The following is a 12893-nucleotide window of genomic DNA, read 5'->3' as shown; positions in this document are numbered from 1 at the left end:
GCAGTATATTAAGTTATATATTAAGTAATAGCATCAGTCTCAGGTGGTTGTAGCACTCTTCCTTCACCTGGCACCTAACAAAGCATCACCATGGCGCACTCTCAGTCCTCCTGATGCAGCTTGTACTTTAATCACATCAAATGGCAAGCAAACATATGTTACCACTGTATCTCTAATCACACACTCCACATACCTGAGAACATTTGGTAAACAGACAATCACTAACTCCCACCCCATCATTTTACCTCTGAATTCCCTGGAAGGTACTGCTTGCCATATCTACGATGCCACCTGTCGGGCGGGCGACAACACCTACAAGCCCTTTTCCAACTCCTTTGAAGAATCCAGCTGCACCTTCCTTTTTAGCCCCTTCAGAAAAGAAAATACAGTATTAGTTACATAGCCTTGCAGAAGATCCAAATTCTAAAGTTAATCCACCTCCTGCTTTATGAAGACTTAACTTTAATTAGCACAATTCTATACTTGAAACATTCCAAAATAGCTGGTTACATGCAGTTCAGCTCAGAAAAAATACTATGTATTAATGACACCTTTTGCTTTACGGAACCTTCCCAGTCTGTGTTTGGTGACATAGTTGTTCACCTTAAATCTCATTAGCCCTTCAGAACCAACATAGCTAAGAGAGGGTGAATGGGATTCGTCTTTCTTCTACATTATCAGAATTGTTTACTAAAAAAAAGTTACAATTATAAGAGCCAGTTACGCTAGTGCACTTCCATTGAAGACAATGAGGTTCCTCCACAGGTCTGATTAAGAGCAAAATGTGAAGACTGTAGATTTACGCAAATGCAACTAAGGTAAGAATTTAGCTTCCAAAACCATTTGCATTGGTAATGATGCACGAGTAAAAAGAACCAAATGACTGTGTGTAGTTTTTTTTATATCATTTTTACAGAATCACTGCTCAGAAGAGAAGAACAATTCACTTAATTTATTAGCAACCAGCAAAAATCAGGTGAAATTTAGTGCTATTAACTGACTAATATTTAGATGGTTCTTCTGTCAACATTTAAGGAATTGGGATTGTATATCTGTGAGAGTGTCCTGATTCCCTATCTAAATGCCAGATTTAAAAGAAGCAATTACACCTATTTTTTAATCTCCTTTATTCTTTTTTACCATGCCTCGTATTGATAGAGTGAAGCAGGCTTAAAACAAAAAAACTACCTGACAGGTTTAAGCACAAGCCAGTTAAGCTTCCCAATTAAAAGAAACAGCAGAAACAGACCAAGTGGTTAAAACAGATGTTATGTCTAGTGTGGCTCCCACTCTAATTATTCTTTACCCTGTCACTTAAACAACAACAAAAATACTACCCGTTCTATTATTCAACATCTAATTGTACACACACACACACGCATGTGCCACCTATGGGGTGAAATATGTTAATGCATAAAGGTCTATTTCTCTACTTCTTTGCCGGTAGAGATAGTTACTCAAGCCCAGCTTTATACAGTTAATTTGCTGATATAGAGGAAACTCTGCTGAAATTGTCCAATAGCAAAAATTTACATGCCTGCTGTAAATATGACTGTTCAGAGAAAGTTTTCGTTTTAAACTTATTCATATGCAGCTGCACATGATATTATGTGAACTGGTCTGTCAAAGTCTGCATGTGAATTTGCACAAGAACCTTTAGTAACAACTGTAAAAATATCTGAAATCAAAACTTTAATTTTTACAAATGACATGATTTTAAAAATGTTACTTTTCTTCAGAAACACAGAAATAATGAGCTCAGACCTAAGTAAGTACTATCATGTTTAAGTAAGTTATAAGTAGTACAGTGTGTTAGCCTTCTGAAAAATGGGCTTTAGGTTTACTAATAATTTTTGCCTACCTTCTACAGGTTTAGTGATTATTCCAGTCACACCACCAACAATACCCTGAAAGAAAAATGATAGTTTCATTGTCAACACTTGAAAGCCAGAACTGCTGAAGCACGATTCAGCCACTAGGTGTCTCTCCTGCTGTGTTTTAAAATTAACATTTAGGCAAAGCGTTCAAATGGGATCTTTCCTAAGGCTTATTTTTGTTTATTATGAATTCCTGTTGACATGATCATCATGGAAGAAAACATCTTTGGAATAATTAGAAGCACAGGGAACTACTAAACTGGACACAGAGACGATCCCTGCCAGATAACATGTGAGAATCTTAACTTAACTGTTGTTTTGCACTACCAGTCACTATTCCCTGGCTGTTCTGTAGCCTATGTCACAGGATGTGACCCACAGATCACTGGGGCCAACTGGCAGAGGACATATACAGCGGTTTACAGAGATCCCCGATGTAATCATTCACCAAAGAGTGGGGGCATGTGAGGTCTCTACCAAGAGCTCGTAGCTTACTGGTCATCATAATAATTGCAAAATGTATGTACAATGATAGTTAAGGAGTTACGTGTCTTTACTGAAAAAATGTTCTTAAGGTATATAAGTTAACACAGGTCACCAGAGGTGATAAACAGGATCTATTCGGTAGAAGGGAGTAAACACTTCTCTCTCTGGCTGGTTATCTGGTACTGAAGGACTTCCAATTGAAGTACATTTGCAGTAATGAGCCTGATGCTAATGAAAAGCTTGTAGAGTCAATGAGGAAGGAGCACACAGGAAAAACAACTAGCAGGGGGATCCTGGTTATAAATAAAGAATGGATTGTTGTGGGACAGCTTGAGGTGGAGAGAGACATCCTTCACTGAGCATAGCTTTTTTCATGAAAAACGGATCACAGCTTACCTGGCTGAGAAACACTAGTGAGCAATATTATAAGACACAACAATAACTAGTTAACTAAGCCTAGGTTATGGCATACATGTTATAAGGGCTTCTCTACAGATAGTGTGCTGCAAGTCAGGATGTAAATTTACAGCATACTAGCCTCCAAAGCACTAACTGGCCATGCAGACTCTGCTACCACGCATTACAAGTTCTCTAAGCCAGAGTGCACTTGGGAACTTCTAGCACTTTGCTACCATGAACTAAAAGTTCTCCACATCAGAGTCCACACAGCCAGTTAGTATGCAGCAGGTTTGTGCACTGTAGAGTCACATCCTGGCTTGCCACTGAGGCCTTGTCTACGCTACAGGGGAAATTCAATCTAAACTATGCCATTTGAGTTACGTGAACAGCGTAATTCAAATCAACGTAGCTTAGATTTACTTACTGTGGGATCCACACTACACTTCTCTTCTCGATCTGGTGGAGTACAGAAATCGACGGGAGAGCAGTCTGCAGTCAATTTAGTGGGTTTTCACTAGACCTATTAAATTGACCGCCAATGCATCGATTGCCACTTGTTGATCCCCCGGTAAGGGTAGACAAGCCCAAGTCTTCATCTAGGTAAGCCCTGATACAACATGTATCGCAACAGTACTTTGCCTAATCTTAAGTGAGTGCTTTTAGAAATATCCAAAGTACAGTAAAGCCTTTTAGGAAAGGAGGTTACTAATATGCTGAATAGTTTTATAAAGTAAACAAAATAAGTAAATTAATGCATTAGGCAGTACCCCAACCACAACAGCACTAAAAAGATTAATGCTTAAGATTGGCAGTGCAATACAAGAATAGCAAACAGGCTTTTACGAATTCGTCAGTAAACAAGATTAGAAAAACACATCTCACGCTAGGTATGCTACTGAGCAAGTTTGGGAAAGTAAAATGAGTTTTTTCTTTTGATTATTAACAATTCCTAATGTGCTTAATTTGCATTTCATGTAACAAATAATTCTAGCACAAAGATGATAGGTATGATTCAAAACCCACATAAACAACAGACACTGGATGTAAACACAGCCTTTCATCTCCTAGGAAGAATTCCTCACTTGAGATAAAATGGATCACATGGGCACTTAGCATCCATTCCAGAGAAACCTCGTGTACATCCATTTCAGAGAAACCTTGTGTAGGTAACGTCGTATTTATTTTGTGGTCATTTGTTCCATGCTCATCAGACCCTTACCAGATTTTTTAAAAAAATCAGTTTGTTGCATGTTACTGTAAACTTCAGATTTGAAGCTTGTTTTTCTTCTCTGGTGAACCAAATGATTAGTGATCCGAATTTCCACATGAACCCTTTTACTGCATCTTATAGTTGTTTCTGTCACAGACAATAAAGGTGGACACAGCCTTCTTCAACTGTTCACCTGGGGAGTGAATTCTTCCAAAATTGAACATAACTAGTAACTTATTTACATATGTAATTATAGGTGGAGCTGAGAGTCCTGCCTGTACTTAAGGCTGCCCCAACACTTCCTATTATGACACAGTTTTCAGTTTTTCTAACCGGCCACAACCTGAAAAATTTCAGCTGAAGTTTTACATGCTGGGTCTCTGACTCACATTCAACTTTTTTTTGGAAAGTTTTAGCAAAAATATTACAGCTGCTTCTGAAAACAAGACTGGGGGAAATATTTTTGCCCATGTTAAAAATATTTTTACAAGTGTTTAATTTAGAAGCTCTAGTAGCGTCTCCATGCTTTGGAGCAATGAAGGGTGTGTACACCCCAACATACCTAGCAGCATCTGCAAGAAAGAGAGCAAAAAAGCTTAACTGATACCGAAACCCAGCTTGGAAGGGCTGCAGGGATACAGTCTGTAGTCTCTCTCTGGGGGATAGAAAAGACAGGATATGATCCAGGGAGACAGCAAGATGTCTGAGGCAGCAGACCTTGGCTGCCAGCTTCAAGATTCCTGGGTTTCCGTACCAGTCACCAAGGTAGCTGGGGCCGTAGCACTGATCCTGTGAATTTGTGACAACCTCCAACCACCAAGACAGATGGAAGGCCCACTGTAAAGACTATTGCTGGGTGTGACTCTGTTACCCTGGAAGGGGTGGATTAAAGCATAACCTGGCCAGAAGGCGAAGCTGCAGGGAGAGAGACCACCGTAACAATGGAGTGACTATTGGCAGGGAGTGCCATAGACAGAGTATGCCGCCACGCCTGGCCACAAGGAGGTGGCTCCTGAGGTGAATGAACCACTCTGCAAGCAGGGACTTGAAATTTGGCAGGTGGGTCACACCCTAGGGTTGGCAATCTGCTTCCTTTGTGGTTTCCGTGAGAAACAGCCCACATTTGGCCAAATTATTACCTTCCTGAAAATCTCAGTTCACACATGCTCAGTAGAGATTTTGTTTTTTTTTTTAAAAAGAATCTGGCAGCTAAATTCTCTTAAGAGTCTATCTGTATTTTCCAGGCTCCATCTCCCCACGGGTCCTGTGTACCAAGCAGACTGGGCAAGACCATCTTGACAGCCATTGAGTATGTTCTAGTCCAGGGAGGCAGGAGCTGAGAAGCACCTCCACTTGAATTGCTCCTCCCACTGCCAGGAGCCCCTATGGTGTGGCACAGGAACTGAGGGAAGAGATTCTCTCTTGTGCTTCCAATGCTCCCCCTGGTGGTGGCCAAACAATTTCGTAGAATCAGCAGCCTAACTCAATGCAGAGAGAACAAGAATCAAAGTGGGGTACGGGAGAGAAGGAGAAGGCAGTTTGGACAAGGAGCCCAGGGTGGGGAGGGAGGAAGAAAGAGACAGGGAGCTGGGTGGGGAGAAGATTGTGAGCCAGTGCGTGGGGACACAAGTACTCTGACAGGGAGCCCAGGGACGAGGAGACCCAAGGGTCAAACTGAAACAAGAAGATGGGGGAACATGGCGAAGTGTGAAAGAGACTGGACTGAAACAGAAAAACTGGAGGAGATGGGACAGAAGGTCTGTAACCAGTAGAGGAATACTCCTCTCCAGAACCTACAACAGAACTCAAGATTATATACACATGGAGGAATAGGTAAACATAGGTATAACAATATTTCTATAGGTAATATTATATACCTGTCCCTCCATGTGTACTCCCCAACTGATGAGGGATGCATCCATGGTCAAGGTCTTTGTTGGGAGCAGGGAGTTGAATGGTACCCATACACGCGCGCACATATTTTTCATCTGTGTTCCCACCAAGTAAAAGAGTATAAGAACCTTTGGGGAACCCTGACTAGCAGGTTGAGTCTATGCTTGAACCAGAGTATGCACAGTCTGTAACCAAGCCTTCACACATCGGACACAAAGCCCAGCTAACGGGATCACATTAGGTGCTTGTGGCTATATGATCCAACAGTGCCAGGATTGTATGGACATCCTGAGGGTCATTGGGGTTCACTGTATGAGACTGATGGAGAGGAACTGGCCATCTGGTAAATATATCCTGGCAGTCACAGCATCCAACCTCATCCACAATCGTGGCTTCTGGGGTGGACTTCTTCAGGTTCACCCTCAATCCAATCTGTCAAAGAGATCTAGAAGCCCAGTAGCTGCTTCTTACGTTTTGCAGTAAGATTGTCCCTCTAGGAGCCAGTCCTCTAAGTAAGGGAATACTGTCGCTGCTTGTCAGCAGAAGTAACCTGCCACCACTCACAGCATCTTGGTGAACATTCTTGGTGTTGCCCTGAGTCCCAAGGGAAGAATCCTGTACTGATAGTGTTTGTTGGGTGTATGGTGAGCATGTGCAACCTGAAGGGCACTAACTACACATAGGGACAATCAGGAAAGAATTAGTCATTCCAGAGATAAAGATATAAAAACCAGTAAGTTTCAGGTGACAAGAAACTTGCTAGCCAGGGGGAAGGGGAGTTAAGTGGTTGGAAGGGGCCTGAGTCCTTCCCTTTGGTCCTTCATCTTTACTGCTATGGGGGAAAGTGGGAAGTCATATAAGGAATGGAGTGGAAGCCTCCTTCCTTCTCTGTTCCCGATATAGCTATTATCTATAAAATATATAAATTGCATGGTTCTTCACACTTACCCATCAAGATAGATTTTTTAAAAATAAAATACCTTTGATATGAGCCTCCCACTTTGCAAAAACTAGCTACAAAAAGACAGTAGCTCATAACTACTATAATTGATATTCTTTCAGAAGCATTTAGCATATTTGTGTTAGATCTACAGAAGTTGATAATAATGAGTAGTAATACTTAGGACTTATAGGACAATACTATTGTTAATTAGAATTTCACTTACTTATGATCAGATATCTCTTGGATTTTAACTCCCAACACTCCCCTGTTCTGCCTCATGTCACATATCTATAGTATTAGGTGTCCTATTTTTCAAAATACTTGCATAATTGTCATGAACAGAACACACTTCAGAATCTAAAGTACATTACATTTCAGAAATGTTGAAGCAATTTGTCTACATATACTTCCTCTTCAGATATTTTTTTAAAATGTAAATTTTTTTATGACACTCCCAGGTGGATTCTAGAAGAAACAGAAAATAAATCACCTTACGATAATATCCAGTACTCCATGCAATGTAAAAGGACTTTAATTTTTTTCCTTCAGTTTCTGCTTCTTTTATTAGTTCATTAATTGAATATGGAGGATGCCATTAAATTGTTTCATACATGCAGTTAATGATTTTCTAGCACAGACCCAACTGTCAGTTCACTGTAGGTTTAGTTTGAATTTCATACCCGTAAAAAGCCTTTTCCTCCTTTGGCCAAACTGTCACCAAAGTCCTTCGGCTGACGGCCCATCTCCTCTCTCCGTTTTTGCTGGTATTCTTTGTCCATAGTTATAGCAGCCAAGCCTTTTCCAACGGAACCAGTGATCCGAGATACCACCCCGGCAGCGCCCCCTGTCAGCCAAGGAGAGATTAAGTCACATGGCTCCTTGTTTATATTTAATAATGGACAAACCATAATGTACAATTTAAACTGCATGCAATTCAGAGGAATCTTTCTGTGCTAAAGTTGACAATATGATAATTTAGTAAAATCATCAGACAAGAAGCATGGAATACCATATTATCTTTCAAGCAACAGGCTCCAGTGTATAGGCATGAAACTTATTGCAGCAAAAGACAAATATTTCATATTGACCTGGCATGCCTTGAAATATTTTTAGCACACAGTCAGGTTCCATCCTCTGTTACCTGAATTTTTCCAACAACTGATACAGTATTTAAAATAGATGCTTTAATAAATTAGCCAAAGCAATGGTTGGTCTTGGATATACTATTCTCCAAAAAATGTCTTTGAAGTCTAATACTTATCACTGGTTTATCATCCCAGCACTGACAATGAATTCTACATTTTCATAAATTAGCTGCCTTTTTCTCCATCATGCTGAAAACTAGGAACTCTCAGTTAATTGTGTTTGCTACTAATAATCTGCAAATGAACAAAGCTCTTATGGAATGAGTGGCAGACTTTACAACACCTAGCACAGAATCATAGAATTGCAGGACTGGAACGGACTTCGATAGGTCATCTAGTCCAGTCCACTGCACTGAGGAAAGACTAAATATTACCCAGATGATTCCTGACAGGTGTTTGTCTAACTTATTCTTAAAAACCTCCAATGACAGAGAGTCCACCACCTCCATAGGTAATTTGTATCAGTGCTTAACCACCCTTACAGTTAGGAAGTTTTTCACAATGTCAAGCCTAAATCTCCCTTGCTGCAGTTTAAGCCCCTTTACTTCATGTCTTGTCCTTAGTGGTGATGGAGAACAATTTATCACCCTCCTTTTTATAACAACCTTTTACAAACCTATAACAACCTTCTGCCTTTTCTGAGAGGGCTTTGATGGGGAACCTTCTCTCCTGAAGGTACTCAAAGACTTATGTCCCCCCTCAGTTTTCTCTTCTCCAGAACAAACAAACCCAATTTTTCCATCTTTCCGCAAGGTCATGTTTTCTAGCCCTTATATCATTTTTGTTGCTCCCCTGGACTTTCTCCAATTTGTCTACATCTTTCCTCAAGTTTGGTGCCCAGAACTGGACACAATACTCCAGTTTAGGCCTTATCAGTGCTGAGTAAAACGGAAGAATCACTTCTTGTGTCTTACTTACAACAGTCCTGCTAATACATCTCAGAATGAAGTTTGCTCTTTTTGAAACTGTATTACATTGTTAACTCATATTTAGTTTGTGATCCATTTTAATAAAGTACTCCTTCCTAGGCAGTCATTTCCCATTCTGTATTTGTGCAGTTGATTATTCCTTCCTCATCATAGTACTTTTCATTTTCCTCACTGAATTTCATCCTTTTTATTTCAGACCATTTCTCCAGTTTGTCAAGATGATTTTGAATTATAATCTTTTCCTTCAAAGCATTTGCAACCTCTCCGAGCTTGGTATCATACACAAACTTGATAAAAGCGTATTCTCTATGCCACTATCTAAATCATTTATGAAGATATTGAATAAAACCGGACTCAGGACAGATACTTACAGGACCCCACTTGATAGGTCTTTCTAGCTTGACTGTGGACCATTGATAACTACTCTGGAGTACAGTTTTCCAACCAGTTGTACACCCACCTTACAGTAGGCTCATCTAGGCTATACTTCCCTGGTTTGTTTATGAGACGGTCACGTGAAACAGTTTTAAAAGCTTCACTACAGTCAAGATATATACCACATCTACTGCTTCTCCCCTATCCACCAAGGTTGTTACCCTGTCAAAGAAGAATATTAGGTTGATTTGACAGGATTTGTTCTTGAGAAATCCATGTTGACTGCTACTTATCACTTTATTATCTTCTAGGTGATTATGAACAGATAGATACTATATTTGCCCTTTTCCCGTCCTCTGTGATATCTCCCATCCTCCATGAGTTCTGAAAGATAATTGCTAATAGCTCATAGATCTCTTCAGCCAGTGTTTTCTATCACAGCTTCTGCCATGATTCCCATATTAGTGTTTTGAAAATGCTTCTCAACCAAATTAAAATAGCAAAAGCTCTACAAAGACATTTGGTCATACAGTACAAGAACTAAGTTAACAAGTACTTTTGTCAATAACAAAGGTACATGATACATACCTACTGTGTGACCAAGAAGACTCTTTACACCAATCACAAAGCCCTCAGCAAATTCTTCAGGTCCTTGAACAGCTCCCTAAAGATGAAATTTACTATAAATTCAAATACAGAGAGAGAGAGAGAGAGAGAGAGAAACAAACCCCTCTCTTCATCCTACAGCTCTTCAAGAATCAAATGGCAACTGCTGTGCATTGGAAAATGTCTGTTCATTTAGGGTATGTCTACACTGTGATAAACCCATAGCTCTGAGTCTCAGAGCCCAGGTCAGCTGATGGGCTCACCGGGCTTGGGCTTCAGGGCTAAAAATAGCAGTGTAGATGTTTGAGGTCAGGCTAGAGCCCAAGCTATGAGACCCTCCTGCCTTGCAGTGTCTCAGAACCGGAGTTCCAGCCCGAGCCGAAATATCTACACTACAGTTGCATAGCCCGCAAACCCAGCAAGGCACAGTCAGCTAACCTGGGCCAACCGCAGCCATCCCATGCATCTTCTATTACGTTATAGACATACCCTTTAACAAGACATTTCTTCGACTAGCAAGTGCCACGATTTCCCAATTCATCAGGTTCAAAAATATTTTTAGCAACCTATAGCTAACTGACTAATACAGTGACCTAAAAGAAGGAATCATACCTGAAAAGGCTCATAGAAGAAAGCTTCAACACCCTCAGACAAACCTCTGATTAAGCCAAATGGATTTCCCAGGACATCTAAACCCAGTACAAGAACATACATCTGCTTCAAGAACTAAATGAAGAACAAAAGTGGACATAGTACATATCAGCTCTTTTTTAATATACTACCCAAGTTAGAATTAAAATCTATAGAACATAGTTTTTAAATCTTCCAAGCGCAAGTAAGATGGTGTTAAAACAGTGGCTTAGCAGAAGTACTGCACAATGCTACAGACCAGGATAAAAGCACGACATAGGCACAGGAGTAAGCATGCTCTGCTTGAGTGATTGTGAAAGAGTCTGGCTATGGCAAAAGATGCTGTACATGTACAAGGAGCTCCATCAGAATGTCATGGTAGATGATGAGTCTAGTACCATATTTGACACAGGTGGGCAAAAGTAAAAGCAGAAACTGTTGAAACTGAAATCCACTTGAAGTAGAGGTAATTCACGTTTAGATGCTTTGCCACAGAAATGACTATGAACAATGGATTTGTAAAACTAATAGTTTATACCCAAATAAGCACAAAAGCTTCACATTCCAGACAAGCATATTTATCCTAAAAATATGTTTAAAAAGTAGAATTCACTGAATGAACTTACTTGTTCACTATAATGTGTAACAACTCTCCTTATTAGCTCATCTTGCCTGTAAAACTGATACTTAATTTCAAAGAAAGCAAGTCTGAAAGACAAATAGCAACATTTAATAGCTGAAAAAAAAATCTCTTATTGATTTAGTAACTAGAGATTAGAGTATTTAAATTTACAAAATTATTTAACTAACCTATACCTTTTATTGTGCATTATTCAGTAAGGTAGCTAGAGCACTACTTTAGACACTTGTAGGAAGCGAAAGCTACCAAGGGATGCAGTGCAAGGGTTTAGAACAATTAGATACCCTTCCTTTCCCATTCATCTCCTTCCCTCTGAGGATCTCAAGTCCACTTTTAAAAATAACACAAACAAACACACTTTCCATGCATGTGACTGTACTTGATTACAAGGCAATTAAATTCATTCTAAATAGTTAAATCAGACCAATCATTTACTGACTACTGCTGAAGAACTGAAATACCTGCAAGGATTCACTAACGCTATTTACAAATTTAACAGTCAAAAGCTATTAATCAGAAGTATCAGCTTACTTAAATATAAGATCATCCACATCAGTCAGAGTAGCCCCAATACTTTTCAATAGCAAGTTGACTGAATGAATAGCGATCATTTCTTTTTTGTCCTTATCTGATTCTTCTCCACCTGAACCCAAAGACAGACTCAAATGCAACTACAAGACAAAAATATTTGTAAAGAATGAAATCAACAGGTACGTATGAAATCCAACAATCACGTTTGTAAATTATTTATAGTTGACTTGGTTTTTAAAAATTGCATTACTTGAACAGCTACACCTGCAATGCACTTAAAAAATAGTGATCAAGTTCCCTTAATAGCTCTTTTGTTCACCCACATGTAGAGCCATGCACAGATACAAAATCTGGATCTGCATCCATCTGCAAGCGGCAAATATGGTTCGCGGCTATATGCAGATATCCGCAGATTTGCAGGGCTCTACCCATGTGCACAGTAAAACTCAAACAAAATCCTCTGTTTATAAAAACTGTGAGAATAACACAATTTTTATTCACAAATCATGACGACATCAATCACGTTCACAGACAGAAAATAATGTGGAATATAAGTGGGTCCTGATGGAAATTAGTACTAGCAAAAAAGGCTTGTATTTTAACTAGCCTGAATTTAGCTAGCAAATAAATACATCTTTTTTCCAACAATCTTCTCTGGAACTGCACATTTCACAGTGTTGGCAATACAGGATTTAAGTTCTGAGTCTCTTCAAGCAAAAAATGGTTACCTTTCATAACTGTTGTTTTTCGAGATGTGTTGCTCATGTCCATTCCATTCTATGTGTGTGCACGCCCATGTGCACAGTAGTCGGAGACTTTTGCCTTAGTGGTATCTGTAGGGTCAGCTGTGGCGCCCCCTTGAATGCCATGCTCATGCATTGGTATATTAGGCACCACTGACCCTATGCCCTCTCAGTTCCTCCTAGCCTGCAACTCTGACAGAGGGGTAGGAGGGTGAGTAATGGAATGGATATGAGCAACATATCTCAAAGAACAAGAGAGTTATGGAAGGTAACCGATTTTTCTTCTTCGAGTGTTTGCTCATGTCGATTCCATTCTAGGTGACTCTCAGGCAGTATCTATGGAGTTGGGCTCAGATTTCAGAGTTTCATGGCTTGCAGTACCGCCCCACCAAAGTCAGCATCGTCCCGGGCCTGTTGGGTCAGTGCGTAGTGAGATGTAAATGTATGGATGAACGACCAGGTGGCCGCCCTGCAGATGCCCTGGAT

General features: G+C 40.0%; 1 protein-coding gene across 1 annotated transcript in view; it reads right to left on the bottom strand.

Annotated features, from left to right (window-relative positions):
* VPS13C (vacuolar protein sorting 13 homolog C) overlaps positions 1 to 12893 on the bottom strand; it is a 191594-nt gene that overhangs the window by 19813 nt on the left and 158888 nt on the right. Inside the window, exons 74-80 of the mRNA XM_074966157.1 lie at positions 11665 to 11804; positions 11120 to 11201; positions 10476 to 10589; positions 9846 to 9921; positions 7489 to 7652; positions 1862 to 1907; positions 246 to 369 (exon numbers count right to left, since the gene is read on the bottom strand). Of these exons, the coding sequence (XP_074822258.1) occupies positions 246 to 369; positions 1862 to 1907; positions 7489 to 7652; positions 9846 to 9921; positions 10476 to 10589; positions 11120 to 11201; positions 11665 to 11804 (746 nt within the window). The remainder of the gene's footprint in view (positions 1 to 245; positions 370 to 1861; positions 1908 to 7488; positions 7653 to 9845; positions 9922 to 10475; positions 10590 to 11119; positions 11202 to 11664; positions 11805 to 12893) is intronic.

Source organism: Natator depressus, chromosome 10 (genome assembly GCF_965152275.1).
Source record: "Natator depressus isolate rNatDep1 chromosome 10, rNatDep2.hap1, whole genome shotgun sequence".
Lineage (NCBI taxonomy): Eukaryota > Metazoa > Chordata > Testudines > Cheloniidae > Natator > Natator depressus.
Note: the sequence above shows the minus strand (reverse complement) of the source record. Positions and strands in the feature narration are given on the sequence as shown.